General features: G+C 40.3%; 1 protein-coding gene across 1 annotated transcript in view; it reads left to right on the top strand.

The window, feature by feature from the left end:
- Positions 1-18500, top strand: part of apc2 (APC regulator of WNT signaling pathway 2) — a 46545-nt gene extending 28045 nt beyond the window's left edge. The window contains exons 8-14 of the mRNA XM_084723848.1: positions 5586-5684; positions 6675-7080; positions 8135-8233; positions 8316-8455; positions 8944-9138; positions 9644-9858; positions 10697-18500. Of these exons, the coding sequence (XP_084579974.1) occupies positions 5586-5684; positions 6675-7080; positions 8135-8233; positions 8316-8455; positions 8944-9138; positions 9644-9858; positions 10697-16250 (6708 nt within the window). The 3' untranslated portion in view covers positions 16251-18500. The remainder of the gene's footprint in view (positions 1-5585; positions 5685-6674; positions 7081-8134; positions 8234-8315; positions 8456-8943; positions 9139-9643; positions 9859-10696) is intronic.
- Positions 18501-18925: the final 425 nt, after the last annotated feature.

Here is an 18925-nt window from a genome sequence, read left to right as displayed (position 1 = left end):
CCATATTTCACTCTGACTGCTCAGCTGCTGATTGGCTGCTGTGTGCCGTAGTTTGGGATGTTTCTCTGTGGCTTTTTCTGCTTGTTGAGGGAAAATCGTCCACAGTTCAGCTGTGGATCACTTCATCACAGACAGTTTATACTCTCACTTCTTCTTTTAAAACCACAAACAGTGACGGAGACGTTTAAAGGAACACAGACTGCACAGTTCTGTCCTGACAGTTTTTGATCAGCACAAATTCCTGTTGAATCAGTCATTTGGGATTTTCTGCGTGCTGATTGGTGGGGGAGGGGAGGCACGAGGTCTGACTTCATAAATAATAAATCATCTCAGCTGTGCTCATTAATTATTCAGCAGGCTGAACTCAGTGTGACCCTTGACTAACAAAACCAAAATGAATCGTTTTTATAGTTTGAAATATTTTTGCTGATAAGAAAATGTATTTGTAATATAGTGTGATGATAAAAATACTTTAATGACACAACTTACATTAAGACCTTTCAAAACTCTAAAACACAGGAAAACGTAAATAATAATAACAATAATAATAATGATAATTATTCATGATTTCAACGTATAACTGCACATCTTTAATTGAAACAAACAGTGGATCGAGACTCGACCCCTGAGGAACACCACATTTAAACTGAGCTATATGAAGTGGAAAATATAAATCTACATTTATTAAAGTACTGTATATTTTTACACTAATTGAGTATTTGCATTATTTATTTATTTTATTTTTTTTTTTTTACCAATTTCTACTTCTGTTTCACTACATTTGAAGAGCATATGTTGTACTTTTTAATTTACTGCTTTTAATTTATAACTTAGATTCCGATTAATAACAGGCTACAAAACATATCAACTAATAACTTATGAGATTATGAGATTATTGATTAATACTAACATGATTTATTTAGCACAATGCATGCATAAAATCCAGCACAAAGCGCTGAACATTTAATCAGAAAAAATAAAAACATTTAAAATGTAAAAAGCAATAATAACAGAAATCAAATAAACTGAAAATTAGGTAAGACAAGTTAAAACATCCATCAGTTAAAACAACAGTGAAAAGATGTGTGTTATGATTTCAACAGATTTACAGACCCTAAAAATAAAAAAGCAAAATAAAACTTTATTGATCCTCAGGTTTACCTGCTGCGACATTAAACAGCTGTAACACATTAATGCATCAATAATTATAAACCAATAATATATATTATTCTGAAATAGGCCATTTTGCACAATGAATACTTTTACTTTTGGTACTCTAAGTATATTGTGATACTAATACTTTGATTGCAGGATTTTTACTTGTAACAGAGTGTTTTTACAACATATTACTACTTTTACTGCAGGCCTGAGTAGCAAACACAAAAACAACAGTAAGAATGTAAAAACCAAATACAATATAAAGCCATAAATAATAAACAGTAGCTGAAAAAAATCTGACATTAGTTTTGTTTTTAAACATTAAAATAAAATACTTTTGGTTTTTGCCAAATTATAGTTTAATATTCATGAACTTCTTAAATCTGAAAATGATCTGATTTTCTTTGACTGTTGTTGACCGTGGGAACATGTGATTCATATTTCTGACTGTTTTGCAGAACTTTAGACCAAACACTTACGAAGTTATTGATAAAGTGTTCAGCAGATTAATCAATAAGTATCACATATTGACCCAGAGTGACTCCTTATGTTCTTCAGGGTTCTGTACATGAAGAACCTGAAACTCCTCTGATTAAACATGCAGACGACTCTCCTCCTCCTCCTCCTCCTCCTCTTCGCTCCGCTGCTCTCTGCCTCGTTGCTATGCAGAGGAACCAGGTCTTTTCAGCCGTGTCAGAGCTGAGCTGTGATTGGCTGTTGCCAGGCTGCAGGGTTGGCACGGAGCGAGCAAGTCTGAGATAAAGAGAGCGAGTCGGTTCGTCCTTTCTCTGCCCGACTTCCCTCTGAGAATACCAACGAGATGAAAACATCAGTCACAGAGACACATTCAGGTCCTCATTAAAGGCACAGTTCACACAAATTACCAGCACACACACACACACACACACACACACACACACACACACACACACACACACACACACACACACACACACACACACTGTCTGTCCCTGCAGGCAGATCTTGGTTTATGAGTCCAGGTCTTCAGGTGAGGTTTCTGCCTCGACACAGTGCAGGTAAATGAGGTTAAAAAAAAGATATTTAAAAAAAGAAACTGCTTTTCATCAGGGAGTATTTTCTGTGGTTCCTGTGAAACAAGGAACTGCAGATTAAAGTGGTAAAAAAAAAAAAAAAAAAAACATCCCCAAACTCCAACAAAACCAAACAAAACTGGATCAGATCCTGGTCCAGAAAAGACTCAGGGAAAAGTCAACCTGGACTGTGAATCAGTTCCATTCAGCAGCACAGAGATTCATGAGATGGAAAAACTGACTTTCTACGTTTTGAGACAGAGAAAAGATACAAACATCTCAAGACGGACTAAATAGATAAAACACTTGATATTAAACAGGCACAAGTATAATTTGTAGGACGACAAAATTGAAACAAATCACCAAAATACATTATATATTATAAAAAATAAGACCTTTGAAGACGTCACTTTGTGCTCAGGGTTTGGGGAAACTTTTTACATTTTATAGACTAAATACACATTTTTTAAAGTATTGTTCATGCATTTCATTTTCACTCATTTGTTTCTTGACTGTTTACTGTTTTTTCTCACTCGTGTTTCTTGTAGTCATTTGTTGTTTTTCTTAAGTTATGTTAATGCTGGTTTTATTATTATTATCGTTTTTATTTTTATTTTTTTTCCTAAAAGGAGGGGAGGTCCTTTGTAAAAAGGCTCCTGACACATTTATTTGTTCTGTTCTTCTTTCATTGTTATATTTTATCACAGTTTGTGATTAAAAAAAACAAAACAACAATAAGTTGATTAACAATCAGCAGATTAATCAATAATGAAAATAGAAGTTAGCTGCAGCTCTGATGAAAAGATACTTCAAGTACCAAAAGAAAAAAGTTCAGCAGAATGGCTCATTTCAGAACGTTTATTATTATAATTATTGATATGTTTACGATAATTTAAGACAAAGAAAAGGACTAAATCTCCACAGTCTGTCTGTATTATTCTTTATTATTTTCTTGTTATTTGGTTGAAAAGTGTTTTTTAAAGCACAGTGAGGCCGACTGGAGCCTCGGGGACATTTTGTCCTGGTTGTGGAGCTGCAGATCGAGGGGTCGGGGGTCACTGCTCCGCCGGGCAGCAGACGATCTGGATGTTCAGCAGCTGTGATGAATCCTGAGATCGAATAAGAGCAAATAAACTGAGCTGATCAGTTTTTTTTTTTATTTCTCGGCTCTGTTTCCTCTCCTCATCTGCACCGGCGTCCATTTTGTCGTCATGTGTGCAGCTGGTTGTTTAATGGAGGTTTGGATCAGAGCCACAGACTCTGAGTCTGTCAAACACACACACACACACACACACACACACACACACACACACACACACACACACACACACAGAGGAGATGAGAAATACTCAGGTTTCTTTTGTTTAACACAAGGAGGAAAACACACTCACACACACTCACACACACTCAGCTTCATTTGGATTCAGACTGAAATCCTCAGAGAGTCGTATCAAAGCTTTCATCCCCCCTTTCATCCATCCCGTCACCATGGCAACGCCTCAGGGTGTGATGTGTGTGTCTGCAGACAAAGAGGAGGCCTGTTTGTGTGTGTGTGTGTGGATCAGCAGTCAGACAGTTTTTCTGTGTGTGTTAAATTCTGGAGGAGATATCTCAGCCTGACAGATTCAGCTGAATTCTGGGAAACGTCGTCAGCAGACGTGTTGATGAGTGTTTCCATCTGAAGGAGTGAATTATACATAAAAAAAAAACCAACATGGAGCCTGAGAGTCTGAGTTCAGAATAAATTCACTCAGTGGAAACATCAAAGGTCACGAAACGCACATAAATTCATAATGAAGGACGTAAAAACACAGAGACAAGATTAAAAATAATTCTCACCAAAATACAAAATAAAACCACCTAAATGTAAACTGTCAATTCAGAAACAATAAACTAATAAATCATGAAAAAGAAATACCAATAAATACATGAACTGTTTAAAATATGTCCAAAAAGCCACAATATACAAAATTCAAACTATAACTTTAACATCATTTTTGTTTTCTGATTTTTGTTTTATAACATTTAAATGTATAAAATATAACAGATTATAAAAATCTGAAAACCGTCAGTGAAAAGACATTTATCACTTCAAATATAACGTCTAAATAATAACAATAATAATAACAGTAATGTGGAGAAATGCAGAATAATAAACAAATGAGGCCACTTTACCTGCTGGGCTACAGATGAAATAATAAGAATAAATAATTAAAACAAAAACTAAACAAACAAAAAAGGGGCCACTTAAAACATTTAAAATAACAATTAATGATTTATGTCTGCAGTCAGAGATCTTTTTACTGACAGGAAGGTTAAAAAAGATCCAATCAAAAGTACTGATCATCCGTCTGTCTGTCTGTGGACAGAAGAGTCCGTCTGTGCTCGTTCACAATACAAATAAATAAATAAATAAATAAATAAAAACCTCACCCAAAGCAGAAATAGGTCAGTGCTGTTTTCTCTCCTCTTCACTGGCATTTAGCCCAAATTCACAGAAAAAAAAACCTTCCTCACCTGCTGCTGCTCTGAGTCGAGATAAAACACGACAGAAAGAAATATTCTGTATTATTTTTAACAAGGAAACAAAAAGAATCTGTAACTAAGAATCACTTTAATAACTCAGTCAGTGTTTGGGACCTTTACAGTAAATTCTGAACTTAAAGTTTCATTTAATTCTGATAAAATCTTCGACCACAGAACAGGTCATTTAATCACAACCTTATTTTATTCTTTTAGGTTTAAAAATGTATAAATGACAAAAAACACTTAATAGACTCAAGTGTTTATACAGCCACAAAATAATAAACTTTATTTTATTCATTAATTTGTTTATTTATTTATTTCTGAAGTTTAAAGTTACAGTGAACATTAATGAACTGATGATATTATCTTATTATTTTATCTTAACAGATTGTAGAGGAGAAGCAAAAATAAACTTTGGGCTTCAGCCTGTTCCTTTTTTCAGTTGCTGATTGTGAATTTTATTGTGTGAAATAATATTTTCTTTAACTGAAATTGAAAGTATTTGTTCAATCATTCATTTATTGTTTCACTAACATGAATCAAGATCATATAAATGTTGTGAAAATGGCAGTAAAACAGTCAGGAATGTTTTCATTTATTGATGAGGCCGTGTGTGAATTGGGTCACCATGGATTGTCATTTTTTAGAAAGTGTGTCCCCAGAACAAAAAAGTTTGTCAAACTCTGCTGTAAACTAATAAAATATTTTCTGTGTTCTTCTGATAGAACCGGATCATCACTGACAGGAATCAGACGTTCTGTTTGGTTTAAAACTCAGATCAAATCAAACCTTCTGGCCTTCTCCTCCTCATGTCCTCTTCTTCCTCTGTGTGTGTGTGTGTGCATGCAGCTGTCCGGAGCTGAGAAGCCCCCTGCTGGAGAACCGGAGAACAACACATCATCAGCTGCTGCAGCAGGAACAGACGCTCCTGCAGACGGAGGCAGCAAGGTGAAACTCCACCCTCACTGCACCACCGAGGGTTAAAAAAAAAATACTATACTGTAAAAATACTCTGTGACAAGACAAAAGTTTAGAACGGCTCATTTTATTAAATATATTATTTATAATTATTGATGCAGTCATTTATATTAGAGCCTGACTGAGACTGGATTTTTTTTTCAGAAGACAAGACCAACATTTTGGAGCCGATCAAGAGTAAAGAATTGATATATCAGCTGATATTCTTCATACAGGTTATAATATACAGAATATAGATATAAGCAGTCATGTTTTGCAGTGATCAAAAGTGGTTCATACTTAGTGACAAAGTAATGGAGGATTTTTTTACATTTCATCAACACACTGAAAGAGTAAACTTTCACCTTTTAATAATTACAGATAACTACAGATTAAAAAACAAAAATAATACATAAAATATACATATATACCTGGTGAGAACACAATGCAGATTGTTTTCATTTGTTTGCATTCTGTGTATATATATATACAGAATATGTATATTCTGTGTATATGTATATGTATATATGTGTGTATATATGTATATATATGTATATCTGCATTATGTTCTGTTAATGTTTCTGGACCACATTTTTATGCTGGTATCAGCTGTGATTGGTCAATACTGAGCTGATAATATCAGTCAGGCTCTACTTTATATACTGCTGGGAAATATAATCTGTAATAATACATCATCGTTTATTGATTGATCTTATTTTATTTTAACAATTTAAATCTGCAGAGTAACTTAAGTGATCTAATAAATGAACCAGTGTTTCTCAAACTTTTTATACAACTCATATGTATTTTTTATCTGTAATGATGTAGTATTTTAATAGTATTGTGTTTTTAATTTTATATTCAACTCTGCGTGCTGCTACAGAGGTCCACGTACCACGGTTTGAGAATCCAGGGACTAGAATAAAATAGCAACACTCATAACTGTCCAGTATTTGAGTAAACTGTGACTCGTCCCTGCAGGTGGAGATGGTGTTCTGGCTGCTGTCCATGCTCGCTAACAGAGACAAGGAGGAGATGTCTCGGACTCTGCTGGCTCTGTCCAGCTCTCAGGACAGCTGCATCGCCATGAGGAAGTCTGGCTGCGTCCCCCTGCTGGTTCAGATCCTGCATGAAGCTCCGGGCGGCAGTGGACCTGGTGAGACCGCGGCGGGAGGAAGTACAGCAACGGGCTGCAGTCGAGAGGCCAAATCCAGAGCCAGCGCCGCCCTTCACAACATCATCTACTCGCAACAGGACGAGGGACAGGCCCGCAGAGAGATGAGGGTCCTGCACATGCTGGAGCAGATCAGGACCTACTGCGACAGTGGCTGGGACTGGATCGAGAGCCACGCGGGGACGCCGTCACCCGGAGGAACCAAATCCACCGGTGAGTAAAGATCCCTCTGAACCTCACCAGCCCCTGGGGTTCCTCCTGATTCAGAAGGAACTGATCAATAACCAGAGCAGGTGGTGTCTGTTTTTCAAACCCTCCAGGATTTCTGGGGCATTTTTTGGTATTGTTTCATTGTAAAATTTACAGCAGCTTTTCTAAAAAATTGTGATGCATGCATGAAATTGTGTAACCAGGAGAAAAGGATTCATTTTTTTCTGTGTAGTCATTTAAAAATCAAAGGCAACAGGGAGAACAAGCCACAAAAAGGCTCACAATTACAAACACTAACAAAATCTGTGTTCCTAGTAAATGAAGAAGTGAACCTGAGGAGTATTTCACAAAGAAGCAAAATCTTTTAGGAGCTCAAACTCAGTCAAAACTGCACAAAATTACATTTTCAGAGGGTTTAGGGTTAGTTCAGCTGGTAGAGCGTCCGCCTCATGTATGGAGGCTGTCGGTTCTCTGCAGCAGCCGCTGGTTCGACTCCCACCTGTGGTCCTTTGCTTCGTGTCATCCCCTCTCTCTTCAGCTCTCCTGTCTAATAAAGGCAAGAAAATCCAAAAAACATAACTTAAAGAAAATGACATTTTCATGATCTTTGTAATTCTGAGCCTTAGTTTATTCAGAACAGAGTGCTGTTTTGTTCTCACCTTCAACTTTAAATGACTTATGTAAAGCATCTTTGAGTGTCCTGATAAGTACGATATAAGTATAATGTATTATTATAATTATAAAAAAAAAAATCCATCTCTTGGTCCTGCAATTTAATTGCAAAAAATACCTAAAAAAAAAAAAACCTAAATTTTAGGACACAACAATCCCAAAAACTGTGAAATCCTGGAGGGACTGATTAAGGCAAAATCACTGATTATCATCAAACAACACAGAGCTGCACAAAAAATGAGAGTTGTAGTTCCATCATGTTACACACACATGTATTACAAATGACTAATTAAATTTAGAATAGTAGATTTCAGTAGATTCATTATTAATGAACTTTCACATAAATTTTCTTCTTCTGTTCTTTTCTTTGTCTTCTTCTCTGCAGACATCCCTGAACCTGTGGACCCTCAGATCTGTCAGGCCATGTGCGCCATCATGAAGCTCTCCTTTGAAGAGGAGTACCGACGCGCCATGAACGAATTAGGTTTGTCAAACACCTAAGAAGTCTTTCATTTTTTCCCAACATCAGTGACACATTCAGCTGAGAGTTTCATCTTTTCTTCCAGGTGGCCTGCAGGTCGTGGCTGATCTGATCCACCTGGACCAGGACATGTACGGCATGCAGAATGACCCCATCAACATGGCGCTCCGCCGCTACGCAGGGATGGCTGTGACTAACCTGACCTTCGGAGACGTTGTCAACAAGGTACAGAGACACGACACTGTGGTGGTTTAACAGTGAGGACAGGGATGTTATTGAATGATCATACTGTCTGCTGCAGTCTTACCATTAAAATGTTATTAAAAGGGTCTAATTGTGAGCATTTTTTGCAATAATGTAAATGTTAGCATTTTCTAGCATTATCATATTAGCATTAATTAGCATTAGGAATGTTTGTAACCTTAGTTTTATCATTAGCATGTTACGGTCTTTGGAGTTAGTGTGTTTCAATCCTTGGTCTTTTCTTCTGCCTCAGTGATTGAGAGATGACTTCCTGTTTTAACCTTAATAAGGAAGTCATCAGTTTAGCATCAGAAGCTATTTGGTTAAACAGTGTTTTAATATAACTGATAACATTAATTTTATCAGTTTAGACTCCATATGGACTGTGCACTGGACACATTATGCAGCCAAGAGAAACCTTTCACAGGTGTGCAGTTTGTCAGTGACGTCCCCCGTGTCTCTCCCTCCAGGCGACTCTGTGCTCGAAGAAGAGCTGCCTCCAGGCTCTGGTGGCCCAGCTGGCCTCAGACAGCGAGGAGCTTCATCAGGTCGTCTCCAGCATCCTGAGGAATCTGTCCTGGAGGGCCGACATCAGCAGCAAGAGAGTCCTCCGAGACATCGGCTGTGTGTCTGCACTGATGACCTGCGCCCTGCAGGCCACCAAGGTAACGCAAAACAAACAAACCCACCAGGAGGAGATAGAACAATAACACAGGAAGTACGGATTTATTTGTGGAGATAATGTGAAGAAAATGTGAACAAAGAGAAAAGATTTCTGTGCAGGATAAAAAAAAAAATAGAAACTAGTCAGCTGGTTGGTTGAAGCATTTTAGGATTCCTTTTTAAAAAGTAGGTTTGTACATAATTACTGTAAATGCTCTGCTTTGCATATGTTAATCCGATTGCTTTATTTTGAAGATTTCTGCAAAATTGTTTAAAGTAAAAGTATGACAAGTTAGGAAATGCTTATTTACGTTCTTAAATATAAAGCTACAGCCAGTTAGCCAAACTTAGCATAAAGACTGGAGGCAGGTGGAAACAGCTCCTCTAAAGCTCATCAACACATCTCATCTGTTAAATCTGCACAAAAGCCAAAAGTAAGATATGTTTCTTGTGTGTTTTTAAATAAGCCCAAATAAACCCTGTTCTTTTGTTTTGCTGGTTTTCCAGGAGTCGACTTTGAAGAGTCTTCTGAGCGCTCTGTGGAATCTGTCGGCTCACAGCATCGACAACAAAGTGGCGATCTGCTCAGTGGACGGAGCTCTGGGCTTCCTGGTCAGCACGCTGACGTACCGCTGTCAGACCAACTCACTCGCCATCATTGAGAGCGGCGGAGGGATCCTTCGAAACGTGTCAAGTCTGGTCGCCACACGAGAAGACTACAGGTAAGTTTCTGAGACTTCTGAACACCAACTATCATTCTAGTAAAAAACGATGTCCTTTTTGAGATGTTTTTTTTTTATTATTGACTTTGTAAAGAATTTCACAAAAAAAAAAAAATCTCAGCTCAGGGGCTTCTTCTAGCTTCTTCTAGCTTCTTCTAGCTTTCAACCACATCTTCATTAGTGGAACACTCAACTGATGATGCTCAAATAAAGGCTGAAGTATCTTGGTACCACAGTCAACTTCCTCTTTTCCAGTAAAGGCAAACATCTTAAATTAGCTAATGTTACTGTGAGGCTAGCTATTTAGCTAGCATTTTGCTAACAATCGCTAACTTAGGATGTGACTATATATGTCACATTTACAGGTCCACTGGTAACATCTTTAAACCAACTTCAAAATTTGGTTCTCTTTTCAACACAGCTGAGCGGAGCATGTAGCATATTTAAGTACAGGAAACTGTAAAGGAGAAAGTTGACCAAGGTACCAAGCTAGCTCGATTGTTACTGGAGCACAGAGGGAAAGAGGCGGGCCTTAGGAAGGCTCAATTAGTTAACTAAAGCTAATTCAAATTACTGCGAGCAGATTTCTGTATCGTTATGATATGAATGGAAACCAAATGGTGTATCTTAAAAAAGCAACATCTATTGCGTGCTTTAGAAAATGACCAGGAGTGAGATAGTAAAGTGGGCTAAAGCATACAGGACCACTGGCACAGTCCTTTAACTATGGCAAGTAATAATTTGCTTCTCAGTATGTGTTCTGTGGAAGTCTAGTAATTTGCTTCTTCTGGTAACACAAAATGTAATGAAAAATGCGTTTTGCTTTCTTTCTTCACAGGCAAATCCTCAGGGACCACAACTGCCTCCACACTCTGCTGCAGCACCTGCGCTCCCACAGCCTGACTATAGTGAGCAATGCCTGCGGGACTCTCTGGAACCTTTCTGCCCGAAGTCCAAAAGACCAGGAGCTGCTGTGGGACCTTGGGGCAGTTAGTATGCTGCGCAACCTTATCCACTCCAAGCACAAGATGATAGCTATGGGCAGCGCTGCAGCTTTAAGGAACCTCCTCACCAATCGACCCCTGAAATACAAGGATGCTGCAGTCGTATCCCCTGGCTCCTGCATGCCCTCACTCTACATGAGGAAACAGAAGGCTCTGGAGGCAGAGCTGGATGCCAAACACCTAGCGGAAACTTTTGATACCCTTGAGAAACAGAGCCCCAAGCACTTGACCCTAAACAAGCCGCTACGGCACATTGAGAGTCTGGCAAAGGATTACGCGTCTGATTCTGGTTGTTTTGATGATGATGAGGCCCCCAACGTTTCCAGTAGCCTTGACACTGGAAGCTTCTCCATGCTGTCCATGTTCCTTACTAACTCTAACTTCCTGCAAAACCAGCCACGTAAGAGGGACAGTGAACCTGAGAGAGACGTAGACCCGCCTCAGCCAGTTGAAAAGAGGCATGTACCTCCTGATGATGTGGTATCTGCTGCTGCGGAGAAGCTTGCAAAAAAGATCACCAATACGGTTGCTAAGATCGACAGGTTAGTGGAGGACATCACCATGCACACATCCTCGGAAGACAGTTTCAGCCTCAGCTCTGAGGACCATCTGGCGGACTGGCCTTATGGACTGGATGAACTCAATGAAGCCCGGGCAAAATCCTGCTCCCCCTGCCGTCTCTCTGATACAAGCAGCCTGGCCCACAGAGAACGCCTCAGTAGAGCCCATGCTCTCTTGCGCCTCAAAACTGCCCATACAAGTGTATCAACAGACAGCCTAAACAGCGGAAGCACCAGTGATGGCTACTGCGGCAGCAAAGACCAGATGCGACCTGCTCCAAGAGCTCTGATGATGCAACAACGACCCAACCAGCTTGATCTCAAGGTGGCTCATCAGGATTACCTTAATGTAGGGCCTTCTGTCCTGAATGAAACTAACCAGCAAGATATCCCTGAAAGAGATTCAGTGGACAACAAAGATGTGAAAGCTCTAGAGCTGAGCAACACAGATTCAGAAAAGAACCAAGATCAACCTGTGCAAACACCTGTCAGTGCATCCACAAAAGTCTCCTCTGATGTCAGCATGACTTCAATTAAGCTGTCTCCTTCCTATCAACAGGTCCCACTCATTCAGAGTGTGGCCAAATTTGGTGTAGCAAAGACAGCCATCAATGTCCAAGCTGCCCAAGCAATGAGGAGGCAAGCATGGGTACCTACTGTGATGACTGGAGGGAGTATTACAAAATTTTCCCCAATGACATCCACCAGAAGCCCAACCATCGGAACAATGGAGACAGTACAGAAGTACTCGGTGGAGAACACCCCAATTTGCTTCTCCCGCTGCAGTTCCCTTTCCTCTCTCTCTTCTGGCGACGGAGCGCTGGACGGACAAAGTGAAAATGAGCTAGAAAGTGACTCATCATTAGAAATAATTGAAGTGGAAGATGAAGATGTGGTGAAGAGAGCTGAAGAGGATGAAACATTGGAGGATCTGAGTGACAGCCAGCTGCTGGTGACTGACTCAAAAACTTTCCCCAGCAAAGAGACCGATCCCATTGAGATTCCTTGTCCTGCCAAGAAGGAAAAGGTGTTCCTTAGAGGAGCTTCACCAGCCATACTTGAGGACAGATCCCCATCCAGTTCATCTGAGAACTACATACACGAGACACCCCTGGTCATGAGTCGCTGCAGCTCAGTCAGTTCACTGGGCAGCTTTGAGTCTCCCTCTATTGCCAGCTCAATCCAAAGTGATCCATGCAGTGAAATGATTGATGGAACAATAAGCCCTAGTGATCTACCTGACAGCCCAGGGCAAACTATGCCTCCCAGTCGAAGTAAAACTCCATGTTGTGTTGAGCCAAATGGACCAGAAACACAGACAACAGGAATAGCAGGCCAATGGGAAACCAGCTTGCGAAAGTTTATGGAGATAGCAGACTCCAAGGAGAGGTTTAATCTCCCTTCTGACCTGGACACCATGATCTACTTCACAGTGGAAAAGCCCACTGAGAACTTCTCTTGTGCTTCAAGTTTAAGTGCTCTGCCTCTTCATGAACACTACATACAGAAAGATGTGGAGCTGAAACTGACTCCTCTACTTCAGCAAAATGACAAAAATCTTCCTTTCCCTGATGAGGAGGATGAGCAAGGACTCGACCAAGGAGAGAGATATAGTGAGGGCAACTCAGACGACGACATAGAAATCTTAAAGGAATGCATCAACTCAGCAATGCCCTCTAAGTTCAGAAAAGTAAGACCATCCCTGATGACCACCATCCCCCCTCATATTCTCAATTCCCAGATCCGAAAACCAATACATCTCCCAGTATACATGATGCTTCCAAATGGCAAAACCCAAATGTGTCCTGGGCGGAGAATTGTGATCCCACAAAAAGACTTAAAATTTGATGATTCATCTTTCACTGATTCTGCAGAAGCTACACCTGTTAACTTCTCTAGTACAACATCACTAAGTGATGAAACACTTCAGTATCCAGTGAAGGAGAGGGGTGCTAAAGACTGCACAGCTAAAGGTATGAACAAACAGGAAGTGCTCGATGATGAGGCAAAGAGGATCGAAGACTTGAGGATATTCTCACACTTCCACAAACCCAACAGGACGAACTACCCACCAGAGATACAAATGAACCGAACAACCAAACATGTCATCCCCACTCAGAGGGTGCTGATGCAAAGCAAAGAGGTAGCTGATAGAGTGGCAAGCCAAAGAAATCGTGATCAATCTCCTAACCAACAAAAGAAGAGGCAAGGTCAAGGCCCAGTCAGGAAACTGGAACTGCCTGTCATAAAGCAAAACACAGAAGGCAACCTAAATGTGGGATCACAGAAAGGAAAAACAATGTTTCGACAAATGACACAGTCTTCAGAGGACAGTAACGGCTTATATGATGATGAAAATGAAAAAGACGAGGCAATGAAACGAACAAGTAGAAAACAGATCAGGGAAGCAAGTAGAAATAATCTCTCCCGGAGCATGACAAATATTGGCAGGATTGATAATTCCCAAGGGAAGTCGAGAGGGTTTCACAGGATAAAACAGAATCTGATAAAGGATGAAGCACTTGGATGTTACTCACTCAGCTCCTCTCTCAGTTCGCTGAGTGATGCCGAGTTTGAGGATCATAAATCAAAAGCCCAGCAAATATGGTACAAAAACAAACACAACAAAACACTGAATATGGTGCAACAAACAAAGCCTCTGACCATTCACAGCCAATACGAAGAGCCAAGCTCGCCAAGCTCTGTCAGCATGGACTCAGAGGATGACCTTCTTCAGAAATGCATAACATCTGCCATGCCCAAGCAGAGAAGAAAGCTTGCAGCCAGGAAGAAGAAGGCAGAAAACAGTCAAAAGCAAAAACAAAAGGCCTGTGATGGGTGGAACATGGATGAGGAAATGGATAGTGATGATACGGCATGGGATAAAGATTCCGACCTCAATAGTGTTGAATGGAGAGCTATACAAGAAGGTGCCAATTGTGTTGTCACTGGGCTGCAGGCATCAAAGTCTCAAGAGCCATCCTCGGAAGAGACCGAATCTGTCCTGTCATTCATGTCAACGTCCAGCTTTACACCCAAAGAAAGGAAGTTTGCTAAAGACAAAAAGGCAAATAAACCTCTAGACTTCGCTCAGCGCAAACCAGTTCCAAACTTACCAGTGGTTTTCAGAGGCAGGACAGTGATCTATACTCCAAAAAAAGACACTGCTCCATCACAAAGACCTCCTCCGAGAAAAGTACCACCCAAAACAGATGCTCCAAAGAACCCAAACCTTGCTCAGCACAGATCAAAGAGCCTTCACCGATTAGGCCGCCCCCAGGAAACTGAACTGTCTTTGCCAAAGAGGAGCTCTACTCCACCTCCAAGGATACCAAAAAGTTCATCTTCTGGATCATCACAAAGCTCTACACCATCAAAACAGACGCAGAAGAAGATAACATCCCCAATTCAGACAAATAAATCCATCCAGAAAAAGAATGCCTCACCAACTAGTCCGCCAGCTAGTAGTCCCCCTGAAAGAAAGGGACGCTCTCCTGTCGTGAATCAAAATGAAAAATCCCCACCACCTAAAACTCAGAAGTCACCTGTCCGAATCCCTTTTATGCAAAATTCAGTCAGACCCAGACCCCTGTCACCTCTGGTGACAAACCAAGCAACCACCAGACAACCCAATCAGGTCAATGGGAAAAGGGTGCCACCCAGCAACCGATTTGAACTGGTCAGGATGACTTCTGTCCATTCAAGTGGTGGTGAGTCTGATCGCAATGGATTCTTGAGACAGCTGACTTTCATCAAGGAATCAAAGACTGTGCTGAGACGTGATGGTTCTGGACGCAACATACCTAGATCTCAGAATGGATCCCCCCGCAGAGCAGTTCCTGGAGCTTCAGCCGTCTTCCTTTGCTCATCACGTTGTCAGGAACTTAAGGCAGCCGTGCAAACCCAGAGAAGGGTTCAAGTTAAAAGTCCAGGACAACCACAGCCAGTCCAGAGGCCAGACCGTGGACTTCAGAAGCAGACTACAACCCTTTCTAGAGCAACCTCCAGTGAAAGGGACCTGTCTGCAAAACGCCCAGGCAGGAGAACAAGCTCTGAAAGCCCCTGCAGGGTTGCTCAGCGAAATGGGCCTGGCAGATTGCCTGGGGCCAGGCAGCAACAAGACACAGATACCTTTAAACGTCACGCTTCATCACCGAGCATAAACATACTGAGCCGAGTGACCAGCCGCTCTTCCCTCCGCTCTTCATCATCTGATTCAAGTGGAAGAGCAAAGAGTGAGGATGATACAAAGAAGAAAGGGCAGAGATCTGCATCTCGGCTAAATGACAGAGTCACCTGGAGGAGGATCAGGGATGAAGATGTACCTCAGATCTTGAAAAGCACTCTGCCAGCCAATGCATTACCTCTGGTGCCTTCTCCTGACGGGGAAAAGCCAAAGCCACCAGCTCTTCCAGGAAAACTGCCTACCATTCTACTGGCATCTCGCAAGACAAGTGACGCAACAGTCCAGACAGAAGACTTTTCAAACAACAAGACCAACTCTAGCACCTCTCCAACTGTTGAAACGGCTCCGGTGATCTCAGAGGACGTGGCACGATTAGCGCTACTCAGAAAGATTAGTGCAAACTCTGGGAGTAACCTCCAGGACGGAGAGTCAGACAGCTCCCTGAGGAGCCACAGTCCAGTCTCCACAGGAATCTCAGACAGTCACGTGGGTGGAGTCGTCCATTTCCGCCAAGGATCCCCCAGTAAGGCTGCCCGGGTAACTCCATTTAACTACATCCCGAGCCCCATGGCCTGCTGCCTACAAGACACACAGACCCAAGCAACCACAGTCAACGAGAAGCCAGAGAAAAGTCAGTCGTAGGACGTTTAGTGGACAACATGGATGACTCTACTGTGTTCCTGTATGAAACTCAGCACTCAGGTGGACAGACAAGAAGTGTGCTGGTCCCTATACCTCGGGTATTGACCCTTTACTTTCCCCATTTACTGCATTCAAGTTTTTCTCTCTGAACAACTGATCACAGCTTCCATCTACCATTCGTACAGGGTTGGATGTATGCATTGAGACAGGTCTGACATGAACAGACCGTCAGTAACTTTTAGAGATGCACTTCAGAGAAAAATCTCACGAAATGGAAGTGCATCTTTTTGTACTTTTTTTGTATTTGTAGAATAATCATTGCCTGGTAGAAATGTAGTGAAAACATAAAGCAAAAGACAATGAACTTGATTTCAGCACATAAATCACCATCGGTCTCCTGAACAGAATCGATAAAAGAACAATATTATGCAAACTTTTGAAGGATTACTCAGCTGGACTTTTACCTGACAAGGTACAAACTGTGGCGGACTGTTGACAGACTCTCACTAAGGACACAAAAACACTGACATGTAAAGTCTTTTTTTTATATATAGTACATCAACGCTGTGGGCCTTTGCCTCACCACTCAACTGAATACACTGTTAGCCTTTCCTGTTACATATATGGAGCCCTGTGGGGTTGGGGGTACATTTTTCATAAAACATTTCTTCCAATTACTAGTGCAGCCACTTTTATTCAATTGAGTTATGTAGATATACTTATTAGCCATTTTGTCGTGGCTCAACACCACATTGTGATATCCAAGACAGTCCTTTAATGTGTGTTACAAATGTATCCAGTTGAAAACTTAATCTTTTAACAAGAGATAAAAAATTATTTCGAAATATGAGTCAGTATTTTCAGGACACAAAAACTCAGTTTTTGGAAACTGATAATCAGTATTTCGATGTAGCAGTCCTACTCAGTGATTTGCATTCAATGACCTGATACAAAAAGTATTATGGGATTGCTATCTCGGTATTAAAATCGTAATGTCCAACCCTATTTTGCTAAGATTATTAATTTGAGGAATGATTTATCACAAATTGTCACCCCAACGCCAACTGGACTCCATTTCCATCTCTGCTGCAGAAAATATTATAGCAAATTCTGTCATTTTCAAAACTATGAGCTGATTCGGAGTAACTTCACACTCTCTCCTGTACTCTTTGTCTTAAATCAGTATTGTAAATAACTTGCAGATATACAAAATCTTCAAAGCTTCCCGGTGGGCGAAAGAATCTCTGTGTTGCTCTGACAGCATGCTAATATATTCACTGACTGTATACACACACCTGTTAACATCGTGGACAGTAAACATACTTTGGAAAGTCCAACGAGAGCATTACTAGCCATCTGTATTCAAGTGCCGCAAAGACCTATAATGCTATAAAGTGTCAGCGTAGATGAACAAAGCCTCTGTTAATCGAATGCGATGATGACATTATATGTGTTTGCTACTAGATTCAGACACTGTTCGCTGTTGAATATTTCCTGTCAAGAAACATTTGATTTGATGATGGTTGGGCTTTGAGTCGACGGACGCTTGTCCGTGCAGAAGTTATCCTCTGGAAGTCTTTATAACATGTTAATATCTGCTTAACTGTGTTGCTGTAAAAGTAGTGATAGGTCGAGAAGAAGTCGAATATAAAGACGATGAATATTCTCTGTAGTTGTACCATCACTCCTCCATGTGTGCTCGGAGATCAGACAGCAGACTGCTGGACAGAACGAACATTAATCTACATTAAGGGGCTGTTTATTCATAAAAACAAGGTTTTATATTTACCACCATCCGCCCTACTGTATTTCCAAAGCATGTTTTGAGTATGAATAAAGCCCAAGTAGCTCTTGAATGCAGAATTTTCAAGTCCCAAAAGCCATTTTAAGATACATAAGTGATACGCCACTGAAGTCTACTGGATCTTTTGGAGTATCAAACACTCACCTGCTGTATATGGGTTCAAATGAGGTTCAATAAAATGTTCATATGCAGAAATAACTTCAAAGTCTGTGGCTACATATCACCTTCTGTAAAAACAGCACAAGAAATTCAAGTTAGTAAAAGTCTAGATGTAGAGAAAAGTTGAGAATTTGTGCATTAAATTATACCAACAGTGTGGTTGAGGGCTGCAACAAATGATTATTTTCATGGTCATTTAATCTCTTGATTATTTTCTAGATTAATAGTTGTTTATTTTCAAGTGTCAGAAAATGGTGAAAAATGTCAATAATTGTTTCCCAAAACCTCAGATGACATCCTCAGATGGTTTGTTTTACTCACAACCCAAAGATGCTCAGTTTCCTGTCAGAGAGGAGGAAAGAAACCAGAAAATATTTATATTTAAGAAGCTGAAAGCAGAGAATTTAGACTTTAGACTAGAATCGATTATTTAAATTATTGGTGATTAATTTAAAAATCAATCAGTTAATCGTTGCAGCTTATTTAAATTCAAATTTGACCAAAACATCATCAGCTTTAATATAATTTATGCACCATTTTGTTTTTTACAAATTCTCAAATGTTTTCTACAGCCACAAACCGGGCTGAGCAATCGGTCAAAATATTTTGAGATCTGTGACGATTAATCGATTATTAATCATTTATTAAATTAATCAAAAAGTGTTTTGATAGTTGATTAATCCATTTGAATTTTTTTTTTTTGAGAAACGAG

This window comes from Lutjanus erythropterus, chromosome 7 (genome assembly GCF_056507025.1).
Source record: "Lutjanus erythropterus isolate fLutEry1 chromosome 7, fLutEry1.hap2, whole genome shotgun sequence".
NCBI lineage: Eukaryota > Metazoa > Chordata > Actinopteri > Lutjaniformes > Lutjanidae > Lutjanus > Lutjanus erythropterus.
The sequence above is the reverse complement of the archived record's forward strand: the minus strand, read 5'-3'. Positions and strand labels throughout refer to the sequence as shown.